Source organism: Mirounga angustirostris, unplaced genomic scaffold (genome assembly GCF_029215605.1).
Source record: "Mirounga angustirostris isolate CCGP_5_RB_7025 unplaced genomic scaffold, mMirAng1.0.hap1 SCAF_15, whole genome shotgun sequence".
NCBI lineage: Eukaryota > Metazoa > Chordata > Mammalia > Carnivora > Phocidae > Mirounga > Mirounga angustirostris.
The window spans coordinates 25,802,689-25,830,568 of NW_026991723.1; the positions used below are offsets into that span (position 1 = coordinate 25,802,689).

General features: G+C 46.3%; 1 protein-coding gene across 3 annotated transcripts in view; it reads left to right on the forward strand.

Annotated features, from left to right (window-relative positions):
- The first annotated feature begins 1,284 nt into the window (after positions 1 to 1,284).
- Positions 1,285 to 27,880, forward strand: part of NTRK2 (neurotrophic receptor tyrosine kinase 2) — a 133,750-nt gene continuing 107,154 nt past the window's right edge. The window contains exons 1-4 of one of the 3 annotated variants that reach the window (XM_064580048.1): positions 1,285 to 1,554; positions 2,085 to 2,206; positions 2,471 to 2,691; positions 3,160 to 3,734. In XM_064580048.1, the coding sequence (XP_064436118.1) occupies positions 3,523 to 3,734 (212 nt within the window). In that variant the 5' untranslated portion in view covers positions 1,285 to 1,554; positions 2,085 to 2,206; positions 2,471 to 2,691; positions 3,160 to 3,522. Of the gene's footprint in view, positions 1,555 to 2,084; positions 2,207 to 2,470; positions 2,775 to 3,159; positions 3,735 to 27,880 lie in introns of all 3 variants that reach the window. The other 2 variants (XM_064580047.1, XM_045882322.3) reach the window with 2 other exon arrangements.

Below are 27,880 nucleotides of genomic sequence, written 5' to 3' on the forward strand. Positions count from 1 at the left end.
GAAAGTGAGAGTGAAGAGGGCCTATTTGAGGAATCGCAACTTTAGCTTATTTCATTTATTCATTACACACACACACACACACACATATTTTAATACCCACTATGTCCTTCAGATATATCGATGAACAAAATAAAAATCCCTGCCTTCATGGAGTTTACATTCCGCTTGGAGAAATACAATAAACTATATAAACCTAGTAAATAGGTAAACGATCTGTTAAACAATGGTAGGTACTATGGAAGAAACAGAGCAGGGGAAGTGTGGTTAGAAGTGGGGCAGCCAGTTCTAATTTCAAGTGGGAGATAGTCAGTGGGGTATGTTTAAAATCTAAATATAATAGTAGTATGTATATGTTATAATACAACTTCTAAAATTATTCCAACGTAATTAGAATCTGGTCTGCAAACCACTCTGAAACCTTCGATTCTTTAGCTGCTGTACTGACACTCTGCAGCCACTAGGGTGCAAATGGGCCATTTCTGAGAAAAAATGGGATGAGGGTAGGGGTGTGAGAGAGAGGTGGGTAATTAGGTACACACCCTCCCCCAGGTGTTCCGCAGGGGCAGCTCCATTAAGGGCACTGGCAAGACAGGCGGGCGAGTGTTACTGTGTGTCTTGGACCAAGACAGTTTTGCCCTTGGCTTCCCTTCCTTAGCAGGTCCTCACCCAGCAGGGGTTGGGGGCCGAGCTGAGAAATGAACTTCAGCACACGATGCATGTCAGCTGAGTGACGGTGGAAAGAGGCAGACCTGCCGGCCTTGTCTTCCGGCCCTGCAGCGAGATTTTGGGGCGCTGCGCGTGGGTTTCCTGCGGTTACACTCAGCGCCCCGGGTCTGTACAAAAGCCACCCCCCGCAAGATGCTTTTCCGTTCCCTTGTAATATTTAAGGCATCCCCAAGATGCAAGCATTCACCTTGACGTTCGGGTTTCTGGATCCTTCACACCCTCAGCCTCTGCGAGCAGATCGGTGACCATTCTTATCTTTTGGACGAGAGCCCATCCTGTCGCCCTCTCTGGAGCTGAGCGCTGCCCGCCTTTTGCCGGGGCAGGAGCTCCGCAAGGCCGGGCGAGCGGCGTGCCGGCGGGGCAGGGGCGCGCACGCGTGGGGCGCCGCTGGTTGCGCATCTGGCGCCAGAGCGCGCCCCCCGCGCAGTGCCCGCCACGGCCGCGGCGGAGGGTTGGTGCTCCGGGGCGTGCGGGGCGCTCTCTCCCCGCGCGGGGGCACCAGAGCCCTCGGAAGTGTCAGGCACTGCGGTGCATTTTCCCAGTTCCCTTTTAAATGACTGCGGAAAAACAGACTCTCGGAGCCGCAAATGGGGAAGACGGATTCTCAGACAAGGCTTGCGGATGCCCCGCAGCCATCATTTAACTGCGCCCGCAGAGCAGTTACGGTTTGTCACCCGAGCCTCCAGGATCGCCTCGTTTGTCCCTAGTGAGACCCCGAGGCTCTGCCCGCGCCGGGCTTGTCGGTAGCTGGATGCTTGTCTTGCTCTGGGCAGCGCGGGCGCAGGGCACGCGTTCGCGCACACCCGCGCACACACGAAATCGCGCAAGGTACGGCAGGGGAGCAAGGGCTCGGGGTGCCCCGCGGGGGCGGGGGTGGGCATCGCGGGGAGTGAAGCGACGATCTGGGAACGGCCGAACCCTGCCAGGCTGAAGGATGACAGAAAATGACGCGGCGCCACACATCGGACAGGCCGGGGTTGCGGCCGCGCATTTCGGGAACCCAATACGCGTCAGGCGCGCTCCCTTCCCCTCACATGTCTCTATTTCCCGGGCGTGTGATGCCGGAACACGGCAGGAAAAAGACCCACTTAGAGAGCCAGAGTTGCATTTGGAGACTCCCCTCCCTCTGCAAAAGCACCCACAGGAGACCCTCCCAAACCACGGATCCCCAAATAGCTGGCCCGGAACGGGGGCGGTTATCCTTGGTTACCAATGCTGAACACGTTTTGGTGTTTACAATATTTATTTATTTTTAGGCTAGCTCGCCCTCCCTTTTAGGCAGGATGGGAAAAGGAGAACGCAGCGGGGAGGGAGAGGGGAGGGAGGATTCCTATAATAAGAATCAGCGCATTTTTCAGAGCTGAACCGAGCCCGGTTTCCATTTCAAAAAAGGAGACAGCCTCTACTGCGACGATAGAAGAGACAGCGGTGTGAAGTAGGGACTGAGAGGCGTCGAGCGGTGGAACGGTCCATCTCGGAGGTACCTGGATCTCAGCGCACATACGCGCGCGCGCACACACACACGCACACACACACACAGGCGCGCGCGTCTACCCAGCCAGGCTGTGTGCGTGTGTGCGCGTGTATGAACTCCCACATGCTGCTGCTGTCTGCTCCTGGCCAGTGGCACCGATGCCTCCCTCCTCCCCGCTCGCCCCCAGATTCCCCTCCCCTCCCTGTTGCTTTTGTCTGGAGGGTGTTATGGGTTTGTGTGTGCATGAGCGTGTGTGTTTTTGGATTTCAGACTAATTTTCTGGAGTTTCTGCCCCTGCTCTGCGTCAGCCCTCACGTCACTTCGCCAGCAGTAGCAGAGGCGGCGGCGGCGGCGGCGGCGGCGGCTCCCGGAATTGGGTTGGAGCAGGAGCCTCGCTCGCTCCTTCGCTCGCGCTCTCCGCGCTCAGTGCCCGGCGGCAGGAGGAGCCTGCACCCAGGCGCCGCGGGCGGGCGGTAGGCGCCGGAGCCCGGGTGAGCAGCGCGGACAGTGCCCTCCGGCGTCTCGGCCCTCGCTGTCACCCCCACCCCCCGGGACGGCCGTGGCGGCTCCCCAGGTGGGACGCGCCGCGCCACCTGCCCGCGCCCCCTGCGCCCAGCGGCCGTGGCGGATTCTGCAGCATCATTGGGGGCCCCCGTCGCGGAGCCATCTCCGCCGCCGGCAGTCTCCGCGTCCCCCTTTAAAGGGTCCTTCGCCCGGCCTGTGCCATGGAATCCTGTCTCGGGGACCCTTGCCCTGTCTCCCCTCCCTCGACCTCAGAGAGAGGGGGGCACATCGGCGGCCTCGGCGGCGTCAGTGCCATCGAGGGGCAAGTTTATTTCTGGGGCCGGAGCTGGGCACGCATCCATCCACAGTCGCCTGGCTGGGGTCGGGGTGGGGGTGCCGCGAGCGCGCTGTATGGGGTCCTGCGCTCAGTCTCACGCGTGTCTGTTTGTCCTCAGCCCCGAGGTGCGTCCCGGATCCCAGTGCGCGTCTAGCAAGGAGCCTGCGTCCCGGGGAGTGCCGGCAGCGCCGCGGGCCGGTGCTCGGCGCGCCGGGCCATGCAGCGGCGGCCGCGGCGGAGCTCCGAGCGGCGGTAGCGCCCCCTGTGAGGCGGCCCGAGATGCCCCGGCCACTGTGAACGGTGCCGCCCGCCAGGACACGCTCAGCCCCGGACACGCTCGGCTCTGCGCGCCCGCGACAGGCACCGGGGCGAGGGAGCGGCGAGCGCGGCACAGGCCGCCCAAGCAGGGGCAGGGGAGGCCGGCCGGTGCAGCGCGCCGACACGTACTCAGTCCGACTCGGGCTGGCACTGGCGGCTAGGGATGTCGTCCTGGACGAGGTGGCATGGACCCGCCATGGCGCGGCTCTGGGGCTTCTGCTGGCTGGTTGTGGGCTTCTGGAGGGCCGCTCTCGCCTGTCCCACGTCCTGCAAATGCAGCGCCTCTCGGATCTGGTGCAGCGACCCTTCTCCGGGCATCGTGGCGTTTCCGAGGTTGGAGCCTAACAGTGCAGACCCTGAGAACATCACCGAAATGTGAGTTCCTGGTGCTCTTCCTCCTTCCTTCTCTCCTCGCCCCTCGGGCTGGGGCTGGCCAGGCGTGTCTGTCCGGGGCATGAATGTTGTCTCAGGTCTGGGGAGAAGTCCGACGCACATGGGAGATGCAGGGCTGGGCCATCTGTCAGTTACCTGTTTCTCTGGCTTGGGGCTGCTAACGTGGGGGAGAGGTGGACAGTTGGACATAAGTTTTAAGTATACTGTATGTGTCAGTAACATAAATACGTATGTTCTTTGCGGGGAGGGATTCTGTATACACTCTGTATTTCCAAGCCCTGCTGGGTGTGCTTTAGGCTTTCCTTATGCAATAACTTAGTTTTGGACATTTTTCTTTCCTAAGGTGCTAAGTGTATGTTGGGTTAGAAGTTCCAGTAATATTTACTAGAAAGGAGGTTAAAATAATGAACTTTTGGAAATCTGTTGAAGGAGGTTAGAGTCGCCCCCTTAAACATCATTCGCTGAGGTTTGGAGTTCACCGGTTTCCCTTTTCATTTTATAGATCAGATTTTTGTTTGGAGGTGGCATCCAGAGCTGGCCTGGAAAATGGTCTGTAAGAGGAGAAGTTCTGAGTGTTGAAATGTGCTCTCTTGAAAGAGAAAATGTGCTTGTCGGAAGCCTAAAAGCCTGGTCTGATTTAATTTGGACTTGACTTCCCAGAGATATAATTTTGAGACCATTTGGACTATAAATCTCAATTGCTGATTGAATACTATCCCAGGACTAGGTTGGATGATAAAGCAGGGCGTAGAATGCTGCCGTTTAGCATGGGACGGACCCCTGTGTCCCTGGAAATGTCTGAGCTTGTCTTGCTCTGAGGGAGAAGCAGAGTTGTGTATTTCTGTCCTCCCATTCTGACGGCTTGTGACAAATACATTACCAAGTAGGAACTCACCAGTGCCATCCCCAGTATTCCCTGTCACCTCTCCTAGAGGTGTCTCTCCCCCCCCAAGGGACTTGGTCATTGCCTACATTTCACTGGCATGAGATTTTATTCATCCATGCAGAGGATTGTCAGGCAAAGTTTCTCCCGGTTTTCCATATGGTGTTCGATGCTCAGATAGGCAGCCCTGAAAGTAGGGCTTAGACTGTGGCCTTCCGGTTGGCGAGTGCGCATGCTTTTTTTCCTCCCCAGAAAACGCACACCCTGTTTCTGCCAACGTAGTTGACTGAGATAACCTGTTTTTAATGTAAGTAAGAGACCTTCCTAGCCTCTGTTGTTTATTCTGCTGGTGATGCTCATGGTCTAAGGCTCGGGCAGAAGGAAATGGCAGTAGCATAGAGGGGAATGTGCAGGCCTAGCAGAGCTGAGATGTGCTGGGAGGAGCCAACTGTCAGGCTGGACCCAGGAGGCTGGGATCTGGGTGGGTTTTGTTTTTGTTTTTGTTTTGGAAGGATCCAGCTTTGGAGGAAGGGTGGGCAGGGCCCCAACTGTACTAGCCCTGGCTGGCCTGATCAAAGTGTCTGTGGCCTTCTATCAGGATCTGTGTCTTTTTCATGAGATGGGAGGTCAGTAGTCAGATGGAGGAAGCCATATGGAATTCAGAGCCTTTTGGACTATTTTGAGACCGGGGAGAGTGCCTTTATACAGTCAAACGTCTTGTTTTGTTGGTGGTGGTTTTGAAATTCTGTATTAGATGATGCATCTATAATGAGGGAGGAAAGGGGATCGAGCCAGTCATTTTCACTGTAACATTTTTTTTTTCACTGTAATATTTTTAGGCCCTAATGGGGGAAAAGGAAAATAAAACTCTCTTTAAGTGTAAAAAAAACACTGTTTTAAACCTTAGTGGTCTTAGCTGCCTGGTATTGATGAAATCAATAGATTGGAGCTGAGCTTTCTTATATCAGTTCTCATAATTGCTGTGGTTTCTGTAATATCTGATGGCAGGTTCCTATCTCCAGACTTTAAAAAACTGATGCTTTTTTATTTTTACCCAAGTGTTTGTTGTCAGCGGCACTCCTCATTTCTTCTGTTATTTTTTTTTTCTTTTGATTTGAAAATCCACTAAGATTGAGAGCGTGGGGAGGTGTGTAGGGTTAGTGTTTGGGATGGGGAATTACGTTCCTTAGTGATTCTGACAGGGCTGGTAAATGTGAGTTCTGAGAAAAAGTCTGTGCTCAGCTCTGCCCCTCAGCTTTGTTTGAGCCCAGCCGGTTTGTGCCCTGGTGTCCTGTAAAATGTACCAAAATCCTTATTTGGGAAGCACTTCATATAATTATTTTGAATTCTGTTGTTTTGATATCAAAATGACATCAGTGGATGAGCTTGTTTCCCTGTCATCCATATATGACACCATCTGGCTCTTTTTCTTACATATTAATATTTGTTTGAACAGCTTTTACATTCTTGGCCAATGGATACCAGCTACAGTTGGAACCAAATTACAATTTTTTTTTTTTAACTTTGTTATGAGACCCAGTGGTATTCCTAAAATAACCTGGTTGAAAGTTCCAGTTTAATGGTGCTTAGCTGAAATTCATGTTTCTATTTTTTCAATAGGAAAAATGGAAGTAAATAAACTATAATTGGAATTTGCTGAAGCAACAGTTTACTCTATCATTTAAAAATGGTACATCACTTAATATCTATATATTTTGGGAAAAGTACACCATGGTGCTTTTTGGGTTCAGAGAGAGCCCATGGTAGAACATTCTAAAACTATGTGCATAGACTCATTAAGAGAGAGAGTTTTATTTTTTGCTTCTATGTGCATATTTTAAGCCAAGTTGACATTTCATTTTTAGAGTCATCGTTTGAGCCTGTTTTATCAAAAATTCTGTCATCGTAATCTGTCTCATACTCTTTACCCACCAACATGATCTATTTACCTACATCTCTCTTCTCTCTCTGTCTATAGAATGCATCACACCTGCCCAACATCACACCGCTGCTTAGCATCAGCTTCTGTTACTCTGACGTAGTTATACCAAAGCCATGCTAAATTAAATTTAAAAATGATACCATTGTCACATATAAGTGGGATTCAAGAGTCAAGCCTGTTGTTGGAGTTATGTAACTGGCTATTGAATCTCTGTAGTATCAGGTGCCAAAATGTACTGCAAAGGACAAGTTCTGTCTCACTCAAGTGGTAAAAGGCGTGGTTAAAATAGATCACACGTTTCTTTTTTATTGTGGTCAAAAACACCTAACATAAAATTTACCATCTTAACCATCTTTAAGTGTATCATTTAGTAGCATGAAGTGTTAAGTGTATTTACGTGGTGGTGAAAGGGGGCATTCACTTTTATATCGCTCTTATTTTATAGAGATCAATGATGGCCTTTTTTTCCTGAATTTCTTGGGTGGTAGTTTCTGATTTGGGGGGGCATATTTGGAGACAATTGTAATATTTTTCCTCTTAGTACAACATAAATAGAATTTGCAGCTTCTGCTGCCAGAGCCTCTATGTGCAATAAATTGTTGGCTTGGTTTAAGTGACTGTAATGTGATGTCATTAATACATTGATTTTGGCCCCCTCACCTTAGTAAGCATTTCCACTGCAATTAATTGTACTAAAAACAAATATCCTGGCATTCGGAAAGATTTGGTGAGAGGCATCCGTTTTTATTACTCTGATGTTTATTTCTCAGGCCCTACACTGGGGGTTCTAGAACTTCGGATTGTGCTTTACATGCATTTAAGATGCACAGAGTAAGTTTTGAGTGTGGTTACATAAGCCACACTGGACTTGTTAATAAATAAGGCAGTCTAATTTGCATCATTAACACAACTTGCAAGCTGGGGTTGAAAACACGCTGTCTTCCCAGTGGAGGTATTTACAGAATTCAGCTCAGTACAACCATCTGAAGCCTCCTTGGTCTTATATCTTCAATCTCTGCATTAAGGAGGTTTTTATTACATTGGGTAAAACAAAAAACCCCTCGACCCTTCTGACCCGACTTTCTTCCCCTCTCCCTCCCATTACCTCTCATTGACTGTACAGGAAAATGTGTTTGAGTTTTTTTCTTCTTCTCCGAAAAGTGATATTTCCTTATGGGAATTCAGAGCACTAGAGTTAGGGGAAGGGCCTGGGTTATGTGTTATTACAAGCAAGTAATGGGAAGTTGAGATAATGTGGTCACAGTTCCCCAGAGCTGAGTTTAGTTCTGTTTAAAATCTTTCACTGTTTCTATCCCATAAACCTCTGTTTGTATCTGTTTCAATATTCCCTTGTAAAGACGTTTTCTAAGCTGAAAAGTTGGCCGGACAGCTACGAATTGAGGTCTCTTTCTCCCCAGGAACATTCTGTATGATCTCTTTGACTATATCTGGGTCGTCAGAGTATAAAACCTAGAGTTCTTGTTTAGTTGTGGAAGGGGAATTTCTTTCTTTCTTTTCTCTTTTCCTTTTTTTGTTTTTCTGTTTCTGTTTTTGTTTGGCCTTTGGTACTAAGCAAGGGCCCTCAGTGTTAACTCATTGCTCATGTTAGCTGTTAGCGAAAAAACCACTATTAAACCAGGACCGAATACCACACGTTGACGTTAGCCCTCAGACTAGCTTACCAAGTCTCTAGAGAGATTCTCGTAGCTTCAGAAACCATAGGGTAGAAAGTGGCCTTGAACCTGCTGGCCCTTGTAGTGCACTGCCAAGTTCTGGTGCCTCTTGATGTTTGTAAATCAACTGGTTGATTTTGGGGAGAGATTATTTCGACAGGCGCTTTTTTTTTTTTACTCATTTGGTGTGTGTGAGAGAGAGAAAGGGTGAGGAAGAAACGGAACCTTGGGTTAATAGCTGATTGACCATTTTCATAATCTACTTGGTCTAGCTAGTTTAACAAGCAAATCCCACCCCCCCAGGTGGCAGAGGTCTGAGCCCTGCAGTGGCCTGATCATTTTCACTCTACATTTGATTGCTGATCGATCTCCATTAAAGAAGGCAAAGATCTCACATAATCAGGGTGCCTTCTTACCACTTTGGTCTCTGGGCTGTCCAAGGGACAGGGAAGTCAGTAAATATTGATCTGGGCGATGAAGGCGTGAGTGCTTGTGAGCTGGGAAGGAAAGTAATGCATGGGTACTGAGTATACCTGTTTAAAAAATAAAAAAAGCAAAACAAAAACCCAGATGGCACAGAGAGCTGGAGTCAGGAGTGACCTGATCTTGAAGCAGACCCTTATTATCTGCGCCTGAGCTTGTCCGATGTAAACCAAGGGCTTTGGATTCAGTGCTCAGACAAGTTTCTCCTGGCTCTGAAGTTCCACGAACTTTCAGTTATGGAGATAACGTGGTTTATACATCAGTCAGGAAGTAAAGGGTGCTGTGAGAGCCCGAGGGCCTTTGGTGACAACGTCAGATGTGCGTGTGTTCAGTGTCTGCTCTGAATTCCCCCAAACTGGTGGCATGTTCCTGCTGGGCTGCTGAGTTCAAGGTCACACGCATGATCACCTAGAATTGGTACCACAGAAGGAGAAGGGTCTCAGAAATGCTCTGCTCTAGCCCCCACTGCACAAAGTCTTCTAAGGCCATGCTACGTTAAAGACAACGTGGGTCTAGAAGCTCTTTCTCCTAACGTTCAAAGGAGGTTCCATGGCCTTTACTTTAGGGTGCCTCCCTTTTGTTCTGCACCCTTGGGCTGAACCCAACCCCAGCCCACCATTTTGGATGTGTCAGAGATGTGAAGACAAGCTTAGAACTAGATCAAATCTACACCAAGCTGTTTCTACTAGAGACAGAGCAATTCAAAAGTGCATGAGCTACTGATCCCAAAGCAATGGCCTTCTCTTCACGTTGGAGGAAATACATTTTTTGTTTGTTTGTTTAGATTACGGTGTTTTTGTTTTGTTTTGTTTTGTTTTGTTTTTTAAATTTCAAGCCTCCTCTTCTCTAAGCAATTCATACACAGAAGTCAGGCTGCAGAGAAAACCTTTATGAGTTGGCAGCAAGGTGGGATGGTATCTTTTGCCACAGTCAGGGGTGGTTATGTAAGTGGAGGGCCCCACAGCCCTTTGTACAAAGCCTGTCTTAGCGCCTATGAAAGACCAGCGGCCAGAGCATACCTATTCTTTCCCACCTTCTTTTTTGCTCCTGACTTCTCTTTGCCCAGGATCGATGGCTGAGCTCAATGACTGAGCCATTGAGCAAGCTTAAAGATTGTTGGCTTACATCTAGAATTCATTCTGCTACCATTTTGTATGTTGTGCATGGCCTGCACTGGGACATAGCTCTGGATTCAAGCAGGGCTTCTCTCTGGGGACCTGGAAGACTCCGTGCAGACATCTGCTTGTTTCCGTGCACAACCTCACTCTGAAGCCAGGGGGAAGGGCTTGACAGCCTCGGAGGGATTGTTAGGTTGACTGGCTTGTGCAGGGCTCTCCGGTCAAACAGAGAGTAATTTGGGATAGAACCTTAGCCAATATCTCACTTAGGGCTCTGTTTGCTCAGCCCCACTCACCCAAATTTGGCCTCGAGAGCACAAGCAATTTTAGGAGAAGTGTAAAGATTCAAATAAATGTTCACATGTTAAGCAGTATGGCGGTGGGAAGGAGGTGGACTGGGGCTTCTCCCCGTGTCTTTCCCGACACCCGTCACCATCTCCCCCTGCAGCACGCGTTAGACTATCAAGAGATAAATGATTTGTGTGCCCTTGAGTATATGGCATCTTCTCGTATAGAATAAAAATGGTAACAATCACACACCATCTAGAGTCTCTTTTCTATTGCAAATGAGGACCTATTGCTATTCCATACCCCACGCTTTCCTATAAGGTTCATATCCCAACAATCCTTGGGACACACAGACACACAGACACACAGACACACACACACATCAGGACTCTATTTGTGTGTATGTGATGTGTCTATGGAGATAGAAACGTGTATATAAAACTCCCCAAGGTGTGGTCCTTTCAGACTTAATTATCTGGAGCTGTAAAATTTCCCTAATAATTTAGGATTTACTTCCTGAAACCACCTAGACTTTTTTTTTCTTTTTCTGATGAGGTACAGTGGACAGATGACATTAATTTCAGGTGTACAACATAATGATTTGATACTGTATGTGCTGAGAAATGATCAGCACCAGGAGTCTAGTCAACATCTATCAGCACACATGGTCACAAACATTTTTTTCGAGATGAGAAAGTGTAAGATCTATTCTATTCTCTTAGTAACTTTCAAATATGCAACTCAGTATTATTAACTGTAGTCACCATGCTGTGCATTACATCCCCACCCAGACTTTTAATTTTGTTTTAATCATTCTGGATTTCTCTTGATGAGAAACTGAGAGAAGAAGTGTAGTCCTTTTTTTAAATTTTTTTTAAATTATTTATTTATTTATTTATTTAAAGATTTTATTTATTTATTTGAGACAGAGAATGAGAGAGACAGAGAGCACATGAGAGGGGGGAGGGTCAGAGGGAGAAGCAGGCTCCCCGCTGAGCAGGGAGCCAGATGCGGGACTCGATCCAGGGACTCCAGGATCATGACCTGAGCCGAAGGCAGTCACTTAACCAACTGAGCCACCCAGGCGCCCGAAGTGTTAGTCCTTTAACGCCATTAGCCAGCCTGGCTACTCAGAGACCCATCGTGTCTGTTGTCTGTGATGGTTTCTCAACATCAACAACACAATCAATGAGGCGTTTTTGGACAATTTTACAAGAGTATAATTTAAATCAAAAGATAGTCGAATTTTGGTTTTCAGCCTCTGAAACATAGTGCACTCTCAAAAGGTAGGCTCTTCTAAACTCCAGTTCTTGTTACCAAAGCTGTCTCTGTTTCGTGTGCCCCCGCGTCCCTTCCTGCGAGGTGGCAGAGGGGCCTGCACCCGAATTCTCTGACTGTCGCTCGCTTCCCCGGGTGCACTCATCTGTGCAGTGCGTGAACAGGGCTGGGCAGGGCTGGGCCGGAGGGAGCGCGGCGTGTTGGCCTCTGGGTTCTCTGGCCAGCACAGCCCAAACCACGACCCCTTTGTAGTCTGCGCCCAGGTTCACGGGGGAGCTCTGTGGCTACCAGCCCGGGCTAGTCTGAGTGTGGTGGAAGATTTTGCTCCTGGACTGCCCTTGCGCTCCTGAGTTGGGCTTTTTTCCTTTGTCACTCTTCTTTCTCCTACCTCTGCTTCTGGTGGTGTTTCTTATCTTCCTCCCCGCTGCCCCCAGCACACACACACACACACACACACACTCAGGCAGGCAGGCACCTGGCTGCAAAGCCCCTTTAACGGATTGTGAAGAAATGTTGGGTTGCAGAGCCCGGGGGTCGACTATGACCTTTCCTACTAACCTGGCTTGATAAGCTTAACACAGCCAGAGAGGCACAGCGTCCAGGAGCCTGGCATAACAGGAAGGGCCCCCGGGCGGCGAGGTGGGGTGTGGCTTTCACGTCCGTGGTCTCAGTGTCAGACTCTGTCCCAGGGGAGCTGAAACATGGTCAGAACACGCATCCAGGGGCAGGTGTTCTGAGCAGAAGTGAACATGTGGATTCGTTGATGTAATTCCTGAAAAGTACAGGTGGACAGTACCTGTTGAGAAAACTGTCCCCGATGGGGACAAAAATATCCTCATTTTTTTTTTTTTTTTTTTGCCTACAATACTGCAACCCCTTCCTACTTGGCGGGCTTGCCCCCAGTCTTGCCCCCTCTCTACACATCTGCCATACTGTGCTGGCGTGGTCTTTCTAAAATGCTTGATCTCATTATGTCACTGCTTCTAATGCCCTGTGGCAACTCCTGTTTGTTCGTGTTTTGTTTTTGTTTTTTAGTTAAAAAACAAACAACACTCTGGATTGTCATTCCATTGCTCTGTAATAAGGCAGATAACAATCCCATGGACCCAAACGCACAGATGAGCATCACAGTTGTTTCCTACACCAGTAGATCTATAAAGGAGAACTAATTATAACTGGAAGCTCGCTTGGTGATCTTGGAATTAGAGCAAGGGCACTTAATTCTGCATTTAAAATGTTAAATGGCATTAAGCTAAGCTTGCCCGAGGCATCCATCTCCATAATGGGAGCGCCTTCACAAAGGGAATGCAGAACTTGAAGTACTTTGGCGAGGACCTGTGTCCCCTGGATGGACACTCCTTTCTCTCTCCTTCATTTACTGCCCAGCACCAATTCTGAGTGACACATTCTTTCTTTGGAAAGGTTAGTGCCTTCAGCCAAGCCTTGCTCCAGCCTGGGAGACTTTCAGATTCTTTAAAGTGATTTTGCACATCTTTTCTCTGAAATGCATCCATTTTACCCTAGGAAATTTTATTTGTAATTAGCTTTTTTAAAGTCATATTTGGGGGCGTCTGGGTGGCTCAGTCGGTAAGCGTCTGCCTTCGGCTCAGGTCATGATCCCGGGGTCCTGGGATCGAGCCCCGCGTCAGGCTCCCTGCTCCGCGGGAAGCCTGCTTCTCCCTCTCCCACTCCCCCTGCTTGTGTTCCTGCTCTCGCTGTGTCTCTCTCTGTCGAATAAATAAAAAATAAAAATAAAAAAATAAAGTCATATTTGAACGTGATAAGAAATGCAAATAGTACAAAGGAACGTATCATGAAAAGTTAACCACTCTCATCTCTCAGCTTCCAGAAGGAGTCCACTCACATACATGAGTGCATATATACGTCCTTTTTGTTTGTACACACATGAAGATGTGCTATACCCACTGTCCAGCATGTTTGTGTTTTCTTTTTTTATTTTTTTTACTTAAGGCTGTATCTTAAAAATGTTTCTCTATCAGCGCATATACACCAACCTTATTGTTCAAAGCCATGCAGTAATCCATTGAATGAATAGGCTGTTCTTTACTTAACCAACCTCCTTTTGAACAACCTTGTGCGCAAGTTCTTGCACACGTGCGTGATTTTATCTATAGGAAAAGTTCCTAGATTTTGAGTTGCAGGGACATTTGCAAGATGTTTGTGATTTTGATAGATAACTGGCCGAGGTGTCTGGCAAAGTGATCACATCATTTCATTCTCCCACCTAAACTGGAAGCACCCGTTTTTCTACTGCTAAGCCATATTATTCGTTACCAAACCTTTTGACCTTTGTCAGTCATATTCCTGGGCAATGGTATTCACCACTGCTTTATTTGGCAATTCTGTAATTATGATCTGGGTTTGAAAGTCTTTTTATGTGTCTGTAAGTCATTTGTATTCTTTTTCAGTGAACTATGTTTGCCTTATCCCTTAGCTATTTTACCTATTCGGTGGGTAGCCTTTAAAAAAGTGGATTCAGGGGCGCCTGGGTGGCTTAGTCAGTTGAGCATCCGCAACTCTTGGTTTCTGGTCAAGTCATGATCTCAGGGTCATGAGATTGAGCCCTGCATTGGGCTCCATGCTCAGTGGGGAGTCTGCTTAAGATTCTCTCTCTCCTCCTTTGCCCCTCCCACCCACTCGCACACACTCTCTCTCTCAAATAAATAAATCTACAAAAAATGGATTCATAAAATCTATTTAACAAAAAGAAAATATATACCTTGCCTAACGTTTTACTTGTCTTCTGATGTTGGTTATGGTATTTTTTTCTTCTTCTTTCGGTAACACCATTTTATATTTTTTGGTAGTAAAATTTATTATTTCCTTTATGGCTTCTATGTTATAAATGTGGCTACAAGTTTCCCCCTCTCTGAGAGTATAAAATAAGTCTCTGTTTTCTTCTACTGCTTTCACTATTTCATACTTTAAAGCTTTGCTCCATCTGGATTTTCAACATGCAAGGAGTGAGGTAACAAAAAAATAGTTTTGTTATTTTTGCAAGATAGCTGATCAGCCAGTCAGGTCTCTTGACGTTGTGGATTACATAATTCTACCTGTCTCCTAGTAACTTCAACTAACAATTTGGGCCATTTTCAGATATATCCATTGTGTTAATCAGTTTGTCTATTTACTTGCTAGCACTGCACTTTTTATCTCCTAAAGCTTTATATTATTATTTTTTTCTATTCAAAGTATTAGTCTTTCTCACTAGTCTTTTCTTTTAGAATATTCAGTTATCTTTACATGATCATTTTTCCATATAAATTGTAGGAATTGCTTGCCTAGCTCTCTCCACATTGTATTGGTGTTTTAAATTAAGATAGCATTACATTTATATATATAAACCGGTCTTAATGAGTCTGAAAAGCCCTGCATCCCCAAATTCAAACCTCTAACTTCCTATCTTGCCTTTCCCTTTGTTTGGTGAGATAATATAGCCTCTCTGAGCTTTCGGTTCCCGTGTTGGGGCTATGCTCTTAATTAACTCCCTGGCTCCACACTGGCCGGCCTCTCTATGCCTGGGACACCTTTCCCCTGCCTCTGTCTCTGGCTAAATTCCCCTGCCTCCCTGCCTCTGGGCTGTGTCCCCATCGTGTGCCCTTTCCCAACTCCAGAACAGGTCACTTAGCGACATAAATGCATGTCTGGCCACCCATCTGTACACACCACTAGGATATAAGTGGCATGAAGGTGAGGACCCCGTGGATCTTGGTCACACTCTTCCCCAGCACCCAGCACAATGCCCTAGATCTCCACCTCATACACAGACACATGGATGTACACACACGTGCACGCGCGCACGCATTACCCTACACATCTATCATTGAGAATTCCAAATGAGAGTGTGTACTAATTGTTCTTTGGGCCGTCAGTAGGGAAATTTCTAGCCATGACGTTTTAGTCATCAGATTAAGATGTTTGTTTAAATATGTAACCTTTATGGAATTAAATACCACAACATTGGTTCAGGCACAGTTAAAAAAAAAAGATCAGTTCACTGTAGAGACATAGTGTAGCTAGCTGGGAAGGAAGAAAGGCAAAGCTTTGCTGGGGGAGGCCTCTTGTGTATCCAGCAGGAAGGAGGGACAGAGAAGAAATGAGAGCATGAGGGCAAGCAGATGATGAGAGATGCACAACAGGCCAGCTCAACACCAGAGGCAAATCCAGGGGAAAAGAATCATTCTAGGGACATCTGATCTCCAGCAAACAAATAGGTCTAATGAGAAAGATTTGTGCTTTTTCTGTTGTGTGATAGCTAAGAATGGTTATCCCTGTGGATCAATTGCAGTTTTCCCGGGGACTGCCTTTACAGCGCTTCACTTACAAAGTGATTCTGGTGTGAGATTTCAGATGTGATTTAACCTTCTCATAGCATGGCTGGTAGAGGGTGTTCATTTTTCTTAAAGAACTGCAGACATCAGGCGTATAAAAAAGATAGCGTGTCAGGTCCAGTTCAGTGTACCATCTGATACGTGTACTTTTGTGTCTTTGCAATCAAGGTGCATTGAGCTGATCCTACAAATGTTTCGTGGGATTCCTTTATATTTATAATAATTAACACTATCAGGCATCTCGAAATTTTGATAGTTGTTTGCAAAACTGATCATAAAACAACTGATAGACATATGAGATTGGGAAGCTTTTAAAAATAGAGTGGGGAAGTATATAGGTGAACAGATTGTGTTGAATAATCCAAAAAGATAATTCCCCCTTGAGATAAATAACATCCATTTATTTGTGTTTACACGCTGCAGTATGTTCATAATCTACATACAAATGAAAATAGTTTAGACTCTGTGTGTATTCTGAAAGTTAAATTTTTAAAAAGGAATGAGCATTATGGAACCAACACATAATGCTTATGTCTCATGAGAAAAGTCTTAGTTTTGGTTGATTGAGTCGTTGGCTCTCATGGTAAGCCTGGGTGACCCTCTGGGGTTGAACTTACTAGCCATTTCATTTATTCTTTCGTGAAATTTCTCTCTCACCAATGGAGAGTGTCTTCTGCTGTGTTGAGGGCACTCTTGAGCTTTTTATTTACCTCTGTCTACCCTAGAATCTGTCTTTACTCTCCTTTCATTGTTTTTTATATCTACTTCCGGATCAGGGAACAAAAGATACTCTGTTGTCAAAGCCATCTTCTCCCACGGACGGGTGGACTGGAGGACAGCAATGAGCTGTTTGTACATATATGTGTTGATTGATGGATTGATCAATTCATTCATTCATTCAGTCAGTCATTCAGTCAACAAATATGTTTTGAACATGTCCTGCCCACTGGCATTTTTCTGGGTCCTGGGTACCAAGACTTAGGCCGGTGCCCACCATTTACATGGCCTGTTGAAGGGCACCAGTGGGGGTCCCTGGTCAGGTCACCCCCCACCCTTCTCTCCGGAAGCCCTGTGGATGGTCTAGCCTATACGTTAGAACTCCATCCACACCACACAGACAGCAGCCTCTGGGGTTCCCCGTCCCCCCACTGCTGTGCCTAGCAGTGTGTATGCCAACAGGGCACACCCTCAGGAGTTCGGACTTACGGAGAAGGCCTGCACAAGCTTTGGGAGTGGACTCGGGGTTTTTGGGTGGGGCGTTCTGGAATCCTACGGAGTCACCAAGGAAAGGTGTAGGAGCATCCTGTGAGCCCCGTAGACTCACTGCCTCATCTGGAGGAACTTAGCTGGAGGACCACCAGGGCGAGGGTCACTAACGTACCTGGACGCCGCCCAGAGCAAAGGGAAAGTGCTGTCCGGGCCTCTGCCCTGGGGATCTGCCCTCTGCAGCAGCGTAGTCTGGGGCTGTGATGGCTCTGGAACAGAGGAGGCTTTATGCCATGGGAGTGTGCACTGGGGTGGGCAGGCTATCCAGATGGCTCCTCCCATTGTTGTGGTCCTCTCTTCAGGGGGCCTCTCAAGTGCGGGGCTCCATGTTTCCAGCAAGGATAGCACGTGGAGATTTCTCCCCGACCGTATTATAAGACGCGTGCCATCACGGACCCAGACAGACCAGCAAAGCCCAGATCTGTCCCCAGCAGCGAATGGGGACTGTTAAACACCCGTAGCGACCAGCTTCCACCTTTCTCTCTTCGCCATACAGATTTTAAGATTTTCCCTGAAAGGTCTAGATCTGAGTATAATATTTTAAGAATCAGCTCATTCTGGCTGTATGTGTGTGTGTGTGTATGCATATATATATATTTTTTTTTAATACAGCTAATACATTTTTAATACATCAGATATATTAAATACAATATATATACATGTATTTTTTTTTTAGTGGCACCCTAGGAGGATCCTTGGATTCTGCAAACTGTGTCTAAAAAGTTCCTTTCCTCATAATTTTTTTCCCCCGAATTGAAAAATCACTGAAAATGTCCATTGCCGTGCAGAGGAGGATCAACAAATTAATTTTTCATTTTCTTTGGGCGTTTGTGTCGGGGAGGGATGCAGGCTGGGAGGCAGGGTTGCTTGGTGGGTGGAGAGCCCCCCCTGTGACGCTGGTCTGCCCCTGCTACTTTGGATGAGTTACTCAAGTCTCTGTGTCTCAGTTTCCCCATCTGTCCAAAGGGACAATAATAGAACCTTTCTCATGGGGTTTCTGTGAAGTTAAAATGAGCTGTCGCATGTAAAATGTTCATACCAGTGCCCAACACATGAAGCTCGGCTGTTTTTACTTTGTGTGGCTCTCCTCGACTATATTCCGAAGGACAGTAGGCTCCCTGGGGCTGGGAGAGCTGGGAAGAGCAAGAGGATCTGCCTGGAGCATGGCACTGGGCAGGCGCTGGGGTTGAGGACAGATGTAAAGGATGTTGGCTCCCTTTAGGGCAACTGTTGCCCTTTTGCTTTTGCTACGACTCTCATGTGTGGGACCTGGCACACTCCCCCGAGTGGGACATTGACCATTTGTGTGCTGAGCAGTCTGGGCTCAGCTGTAGCTATTATTCAGGTCACGCCTTTGTTCTGCAACTTTGTTTTGTTTTATAGTCCTGGTCCATTTTATTTATTAGGCTGTTGATAACAGCTCCCCTGGAGTCTGGAGGTCATCAGTTACTTTGTACATCATTTTCTCTTTTCATTGTCTCTCTCACATTTTAATCCTAAAGTCTTTAAAAAAAGATCTTTTAAAACATTGCTGTGGAACAACATGAAATTTACTATCTTGACCATTTTTTACAGGTACATTTCGGTGGCGAAAGTTCATTCACACCACCCTCCATCTCCAAAAACCCTTTTCATTTTGCAAAACTGAAACTCTGTACCCATTCAACAAACAACTCTCCACTCCCCTCCCTGCGGCTCCAGGCAACCTCCCTTTTAGTTTTGGTCTCTTGTGAATTTGACTAACCAGAGTACCTCACAAATAGACATCTTTTTGCACCTGTGATACATTCCTTGAATTAAAGTTTTTGTAAGAGATCTGTTTAGGATTTTTAGATGCACTCACACTTCCTTTCTGCAGAATAGCTTCTCTTTATTGTGGCCTTCCACAACCACTTATGACTGGGATCCGTTTTCAACAGCATCTTTGTAGTTTCGCTCCAAAGAAAGTAATCTCTAACCTTCTATAAAAACGACTAAAGGTTAACATGTGAAGTGAAACCAGTGAAGATAAAATTGGAAGTGTTGCTCACATTCTATCGCTCTCCTTACTCCCACAGCCTATAAATGTTGGATGAAAAATTGTGCCAAAATCAAAACAGACCTTCACACAGAGATCCTAAAATTTTACTTGAATCATTCTCTTTTCTTGACGTTATGCCTGATGCTCATTTTTCTCTGTGCTGTGCTTGATCTGTCCTAAAGCTGGAGCAGAAATATTGGTTCCAAAAATGCTCTTCGTATGGAATGGTTTGACCTGACCAGAGGCCAAGAGCTTTCAGAACTGTGTTCTGTTGTGATTAGTGCTGACTCGAACGCTTCTTAGAATTCTTAAGGCCTGGGCTAATCATTGGAAGTTCTTCTTCACTAGTCATAAGTGAAACATTGATTGGCCTGGAATAGCAGGGAAAGAGGAAAAGAGCTTTTTTATTAATGCAAGCTAATTTATGCGTTGGATTGGAGTTGCAAGAAGATTTTGTGAACAGTCACTCTGAAACCTAAAAACATCATGGATGAAATTATTTAATCCATTTCTCGAAAACGACTCTAGGTAATTCTGTAGTCTTGGCCTATTGGTCATAATGGCCACTTCATTTGCATTGAATGAATGATAGAAATGTCACAGTTACTCACTTTATCATCAGTATTTGAGTAACTGGCCATAATTACTTTATACAGGAAGGTCAATAAGGTAAAAATGAGAGGGAGGGAATAAGGAGTGAAGAAAGGGGCTAGGACTCCCAACTAACCCAAATGGTTGACATAGTTGCTGTAACCGAGCGCAACATTTGTTCTCAACTTCCTGGCAGTGAAAAGAGAAGCTCATTATTGGTAAAGAGAATGCCTCCTAATTCCACAGGAACATAGCTTTGTCTGGCACTATGTTCTGAAAGGAATTTCTTTTGCAGGGACAATGAGTGATGTAATTCGCAGCTTTTGTGAAACACGCAGAAGGAGATTTCATTTTCTTCTTACTGAGAAAGCCAGTGACAGTTGGGGGAAGTGACAAGGACATCAATTCTGCAAGGAGGCTAAAGTGGCCCCCAAATTTAATCTCCCAGGGCTGTAATTATAAAACCCATGCCACGCGGGAGCTCGGTCTGCCGTCCCCAGTACCCTTTGCTGACCAGGCTTTGCTAGACTAGAAGCTGGACGGCAGATGATTTGACGTTGTCCCGTCTGACCAGAGCCTGGAAAATTTTAATCTCTGGTACTGGTTAAGGCCAGATCCGTTCTCTTTGGAGCTCAGACAAGCAGATGGTGGGGCTGACATCCTTTTACAAAGACCAAGCAGCCCGGCCTCTGTGCTCACCCAGGTGGAAGCTCCCCTGTCCGCAGCTGCAGATGAGCTGGGGAGGTACCAGCAGGCAGACCCAGGCCAGCCTGGGGAGCAGCCCTGTGAGGGCCCTACAACGTGGGCAGATGCTCCACGGAGACCTTGGAGTTCCTCCCACGGGCCACAGCAGAGGTGCTTGTAGTCTAGAAGCTGTTTGGAGCACGTGTGACCAGACGGCTTCCCAGCCAGCGGGAAAGCCTGCCCGGGCTCCTGGGGTGCCCCCAACCCCAAGAGGGATGGCCCCTCGGGGGCCTGCTGGGATGAGTTAGCCTCAGGGTGAGGGCCAAGTCCCCCAGTGAGCTGACTTGTGTTTCTGGGGGCTTCATATTGACCGACGTTAGAGGATACCCACCCACACCAAAAATTTTAGCTTAACTAGAACTTGAGCCTCTATCTTGACAGTAGTTGGCTGTCAGACCATTTCTACCCTAGGGCTCTTCATTTAATATGGTGAAACTATGTCACGGTGAGTGTTAGTTACTTGTCTTTCCATTTATTCGTGGTAGGTGGTTGTGACTTCTTGAACGCTCTGAGACCTAACGTGAACTAAACAATGATTATTAAATTAGTTGGAAGGAAAACAGCGTGTGTTTTTGGTCAGGAAAAAAGCCCGCGTCCCTTGCTTCTCCTGGGGATTATTTTCACCACTCGACCAAGTATAAAATTTAAACTTGGCTATGTTTCTGTCAGTTTTAGTTTTTAACAACAGAGGAAGCTTCTGAAGCTTCTGGGACAGGTAGAAGGAACTTTTCAAATGAAAATGAGGTCTTTTTATTGTGGGTCTCTGTGTCGTTTTATTTGATGAGACTCGTAGAGTTGTCTGTGTGTAGAGATGACCCTATCAGTGGAGGAGAAGAGTTGGAGCATTGGCGTCTCAGGGGACATTTCAGGCAAGCATTAAGTCAGGTGTCCTAAATCTTTCCATGGGCCAGTGAAATAGCCGAGATCAGTCGGGAATGGGACCAACTGGAAATGTGCCCCAAACCTCCAGGGGGAGTGTTACTCAGCTCGTCCTGACTGTTGCTAAGAAGAAATGCTAGTCCGGTTTGGCAGACCTTCAGGTTGTTGTTGTCGTTGTTGTTGTATTTATTTTGTTTTGTTTTTAAAGAATATGGAAATTCAGAATTTTAAAATGTGAACTCTTCCCTTTTTGGAAAGTTGGTGGCTAATAAGAAAATGTAAAAAATAAAAAATAAAGGACCCTGTGTTGACTGGATGTTGATCTGGACCACATGCGATGCTGTGACTTCCTGTCAGCTTATAAGGTTTACCCGTCACATGATGTAGGCTGGGGTCCAGTCCTAAGTCTATGTGGAAGGCTATGCTAATAAGTCCAATTAAACTCACCTTTCCTGGGGAGAAGACCAGTGTATTTTATGTAGAAAGCCAACTTTGCATCATCAATTTCTCTGGTCATCAATTGTGGTGTTCCTTGGTGGCAACCCCCTTGTAGCTAGAGAGAGAGGAGGAAAATGCTGTATAAATACCCAGAAATCCAGAGCATAATTTTTCTTCATACGATTTTGCTGCCATTTTCTTATATGTGTGTGCTGAAGGGAACGGGGCCATTATCAAGTCCAAATGTCCTCTGTCATGGGTGTGGGCACTGGAGGTAGGCTGGGAGTAAGCTTGGCAGCTGGGGGGTGACCAGGCCAGCCCTGGAACCTCTGTCCTCTGCTGATCGTTGATCATGACTGGCATTCATGGAGGTCCTCATATGGGACCTCAGATGCCCTCATGGCGGGTGGTCTCCTAATTTCCCCCACACCCTTACCAACGAGGAAGCTGAGAGCCTGGGGCACTTGCCCCTGGTCGTATAGCTCATAAGAGGTGAAGCTAGCAGAGTGCGTTTATCTCTCACACGACACCACTGATTATTTTCCAGCCACTTGAATTCTTAAATTCCTGGGGTAGTTGGGCTCTTCTAGGAAACTGCAGTTCCCAGAGCGTGCCATTGTGGAAGCATCTGAAGATTTCTCAGTTATCTCCTCTTACCGCTCTATGTCCATAGAATGCATGAGAGCCTTCTGTAAAATGTCCTCATTCCTCTTCATCGACTATTGTTTTTAGGCCTTGATATCTGTGAAGGTCCCTTTGGTAGACATTTTAGAAACTCTTCTGTACTGGAGGTGCTGGTTTTACAAGTCGGCAGCCCTCAGGGTGTGATACAGGGGCCCTGAGCTCAGAATCTAGAGGCAGGTAGACATGGGTGCAGATCCCGCTTGGGCAGCTGTGCGACCTTGGGTAAGTGACCTGGTATGGTTTTGCCTCCGTTTTCTCTTCTGAAAAGTGGAAGTAATCAGAATGCTCTCCTGGTAGCATTGTTGTGTCAAAGGGCACCCTTAATCCCTGGGTACCCCAGTGCCTGGCATACAGCACTCCACCAAAGGAAATTGCTGGTCCACCTTTATGCCCACGGCCGAAAAGAAGCTGGAAGTGCTCAGGCCAAACAGCATGCCCTAGTAGGCCGTTTGGATTTAAGTTTTGAGCATGCTTATTTGGTGTTCTCTGCATTCATGTCTTCATAGTTGGGGTGATGCACCCTCTCATAAGAATGGACCAATCTATTGGTTTATTCTTGTAAAAATACATTGAGAGATTACTACCTGGAGCCTTGCTTCGGTCCATCAGATAATCGCTTGCACCTGCTCAGGGATTGACATTCAAAACTCTCAGCATTTTTGCTGAGAGACTGAAGCTGCCTCGCTATGAACCTGGGAACCAAGGGCAGTATTTTTTTTTAAGGACTATTCTAGTCCTTATGAAAGAAATCTTCTGGCAGAGAGGATCCCATCCACATCAGTGTTGAAGTGCCTCACCCCATGGCTGTAAGCCTGGGTGCATATCACAATCTCATGTGGCATGAGTTCTACTTTTATTAGCTTGCTTATTTATTTATTTGGTAGTGGTGGGGTGTGGTGTGGAGGGTGGCCAGGGTGCGGGAAGTGATTCCATTTGGAAGAGTGGCCGTTAGAAATATTCATTGCTGTTTCTATTTCTTTCTGATGTGTTGCCAAAGTACAGTTCGGGCAACACAGTCTAAGCTAAAGGGAAATTTTACTTTTGAGCAATACTGCTGTTAAACTAATACACATCAAGACAAGATGCATAAAAGCCACTCTTTGTTCCTTCGGAAAATTACCTGTAGGAATTATTTGGTAGGCTGTTCAAGCCAAGGTGAAATCATTTCAAATGGGATGAGTACCCTTTCCAGGAACCTGTAATTCAGAAATGTTTCTGTGAATTTTCCCTAAAATTACCTCTTCTCTCCTTTTCCAAAAAGCCACCCATATGCTTTTTGTTAAGTGTAAGGGGAAGAAATTCTTTACCCTCCAGAAAATGTCTTAGTGAAGGTCCTGGATGTCAAGTTGAGACTGGAGAAGCTTCGGGGACAATCTAGAACAAAATGGCAAATAGTATGGACTTTGCTTATGTTCACGTTCTTTACCTTTCGACTTTCTGGTCACTCCACAAGCCCTTACCTCCATTTAGGCCTCTGCTGACCTGCCCAGTCACATGTTGTAATTCCTTCCGCTGCGTCCTCTCAGCATGCTTGTTCCTCTGCTTGGACCCTTCTCTTATGGGCTCATCAAATACTGTGGCAGTGAGCACTGACACTTCAAGGTCAAGAACCACTGGATCTGAAGACTCTTGCAGGCCATTTCTAGTCTTAACATTCTCGAGCCTGAGGGGGTCAGTGGCAAATTGATGCTCATCTTCAGAGAGTGATTAGTTTTTATCATTAAAAAAATTAGTTGGGTTGAATATGTTGTATGCTTGCAATCTAAATTTGCTTCTAGATTGGACTAATTTTGCTTTTGACATTGGCTCTCCGTCCTCCTCTGTTAATGTCTTTACCTTGTTTCTTTGTTTTCTATGTGATTGTTTCCTATTGTCACACATGTGTGTTTATGTGTGGTCTTCCCAATGGGATAACAAAAACTCCCAAGTGGAGGGCCCGTGGATATGTTTGATTGCTTTAAGTCAACAACGTCCCGAGAACATCAGCTCTGTACTAGGAAGCAGAGATGCAGTGAGATGAATAAGACCCTTCCCTCAGAGGAGTTTAACAGCTCAGTTGGGGAGTCAGGTTAAGAGAAAAATACAGTTGTGGTACAAAGAGAACCTTCATTCTCCCTAATTCTCTCTCTCTCTCTTTTTTTTTTCTTAAAGATTTTATTTATTTATTTGAAAGAGAGAGAGAGCACAAGTAGGCATAGCGGCAGGCAGAGGGAGAGGGAGAAGCAGGCGACCACTGAGCAGGGAGCCCGACGCAGGGCTCAATCCCAGGACCCTGGGATCATGACCTGAGCCGAAGGCAGACGCTTAACGACTGAGCCACCCAGGCGCCCCTCTCCCTTTTTTAAAGATTTTATTTATTTATTTGAGAGAGAGAGAGAGAGCACAAAGGGAGAAGCAGGCTCCCTGCTGAGCAGAGAGCCCTGGGATCATGACCTGAGCTGAAGGCAGACGCTTAACCGACTGAGCCACCCAGGTGCCCCTCATTCTCTAATTCTTAAGTACAAAGTTAAGAAGTACAATAAGGGCTTAAAAAAAATGATTGCCAACTGATAGAGTAAAAATATCCTGAATGGAAAAAGGTCTTTTTGGTGTTGCCCCCAAATCAATCAGTATTCTAGGTAATGTAGGGTCCCAGAATAGATTTGAGTAAATTCACTGAAAAGCCCCTTGAATATGTGATTCAGCTTTTAGGGCAATAGGCAGTGATTCTGGGATGTAGCAAAAGTGAAAAGCAACAACTAAAACAACCCTCATAATATGAGGTCCTGTATGTAGGTTCAAGAAAGAAGGAAGGCATATTCTGGCAAAATAGGAGGGTTGGAGTCCAACAGTGATTCTAGACAGATCACCGATAGAGGGGCGGGCCGCAGAGGCTGGGAGGCCGAGGACGTAAATGGAAAAATTCTTAAGGAGTACCAAATTAAAGAAATCCAAACCCACCGCATCTGCGTGTCACCATTTAAAGGCAGCTGACTTGCCTAAAGGTGAATGAAGGCAGGGTCTTGCAGGGTAGGGCTGCAGAAGCATAGTTTTCTGTGAAGAACCATAGCTCTGCTGAACTCATATGCATTTCCTTCACAGACAGGTGCTGGGACATGGGCTCTGGGTGGACGTCTTGTACCTTAAAACCCCTGGGGCCTAAGCTTTCCAGAACAGTGGGCATAGGTCAGAGGAGTTAGGGGTTGTCATGGAGAGAAAGCCGCTGAGGAAGGCTTGTGCCAAAATGCCAGGCTTTCCCACTGCTTCGGGGGGGAACGAAACCCTTCTTGCGGATGTGCTTTATTTAGCCAAGTTTACCTCAGTCAAGAGCCCTCAGAGTTTCGTGGCACTGTGACTGGAGTGATGGGAGAAGCCTGGCCTGGATGTGCATCTTCCAGCTGTGTGCCCTGGCCGCCGTTTTCTCTCCTTCCTAACCCAGGGTTGGTCTCTGCAGCTGATGGCTCCAGGCCTGGTGTGGCCAATAGCCTGCGGGAGGCCCGTGGAAATCACCAGTAGGGGGCAGCCCAACATGCTCCTTAATCTGCTGGTTCCTGTCCGGGGCTCTGGGGCTGGGAGCAGAAGGCTGTCAGAATGCCTTTTTGGTGGTCCAGGGAACCATGAACTTGAGCCCAGGGGTATGTGACCACCTCCTAACCCCAAAGTCCTGGGGTCCAGCCTCCCTGCAGTCACTTGACCTGTGTGCCTTTCTCTTGTCTCTTTTTCCATTCCTCTCTCCCTCCCTCCCTTCCTCCCTCCCTCCCTCCCTTTTTTCCTTCTCCCCTTCCCCTTCTTTCTTTTTTCTTCCTAAGTTTAAAAATTTCAAAAAAACACAATAACATAAAAACACTTCATGTACTTATATTCGGAACTAGCATGCTAGCATTTTTGTCTTTTTTTGTTACAAGTCTTTTTTAATAAGAGAAATCGTTTTCTAGTTTAATAAGATAAAGTTTCTTTATCCCAGACCCATCCTCCTTTCCCCAGGTGGCCTTCCTGCGGTCTTCTTTTTATGCTTTACAAATATCCTTGACTGTGAGCATTATGCGGTGTTGTTTTCTGTGTATTTTTAAAAGTTCACATAAATTGTTACATATATATGTACATATCAGCGTGGAATTTTGCTTATATAGTCTTCTCAGCGTGAAGATCTCATCCTAATCACATACAAAGATCTGGTTTAATTCAGGTTTAAACCTTATTTTTTCTGTTTCTTTTAAAAAATTTTTTAAGTTTTAATTCCAGTGTCATTAACATACAATGTAATATTAATTTCAAGCATACAACATAGTGGTTCAACATTTCCATACATCACCCATGCTCATCATGACAGGTGAACTCCTTAATCCCCATCACCTATTTCCCTCGTCCCCCTCCCACCTCCCCTCTGGTTGTTTTCTGTTTCTTTTTCTTTCTTTCTTTTTTTTTTTTTAAGATTTTTTATTTATTTAACTAATCTCTACACCCATCATGGGGCTTGAACTCACAACCCCGAGAGCAAGAGTTGCATGCTCTTCCAACTGAGCCAGCCAGGCGCCCCTCTGTTTCTTAATTGATGGACACTTGGGTTGTTTCTGACTTCGAATTCTGACTGTGTTACAGTGAATATTCTTATATATGTCTCTGTGTGTACATGTGTAAGATTTTTCTCAGGTAAATATCTGGAAACGGGATTCTTGGGTTGTAAAGTGTGCTGATGTATCATTTGCCAGGATAAACTGCTCGTCAAAGTGATTGTACTAATTTACACTCCCTCCAACAGTGTAAGAGAAATCCCCCACATCCTTGCAAATGCTTTACATTGTCAGACTTTAAACATGTTGTCCATCTAGTGGGAGAGGAGTGGTATGTCCTTGTTTTAATTTGCACTTCAGATTTCTTGTGGGGTGAGCAGTTTTTCATCTGTTTCTTGGCCACTGAAGTTTTCCTTCTGTGAATCGTCTGTTATTACCTGTACTAGTTTCCATTCTAACCCTGTGATTCCTCACTTCATGGTAGCTCAGGAAACTTTCTTGGGAGTGGGGGTAGAATCGATGAGCAGTTTATAGCCAGCAGCTATGTTGTGAGTAGGTCTGCAGATGGTAACTTACGAGGGGCAGTTCTTGGCAGCTGGAGTGCACTTGTGTGTCTTTTATAATCCAGCTCTTCTGTTCGTTTTTCCATTCTGACTACATTCATGATTTATCCAGGGCATTCCTGCCTCCACAGTGGAAAAGTATTCTCTAGTGACCATTTTTCATAATTTCACATGGTTCTTTTGATGGTTTTCAGCACAATCTCCTGTCTGGTCTTAGATCCAGGAACTGTTACGCCTTGCCTAACGTCTGACATATTTTCATCTTGTGAACACTGTGAATTTACCACCGATGAAATTTATCTCCTTTTCCTTCTTTTCTAGAGTGTCGGTGACTGGAAGGCTTAAAATTAAGCCTGTTACTCTTTATCTCTGCCCCCCTTTTTTTCTTCTATGTCCTCCATTCTAATTTGTGTTAGCTCATTGTATTTTATTGAAT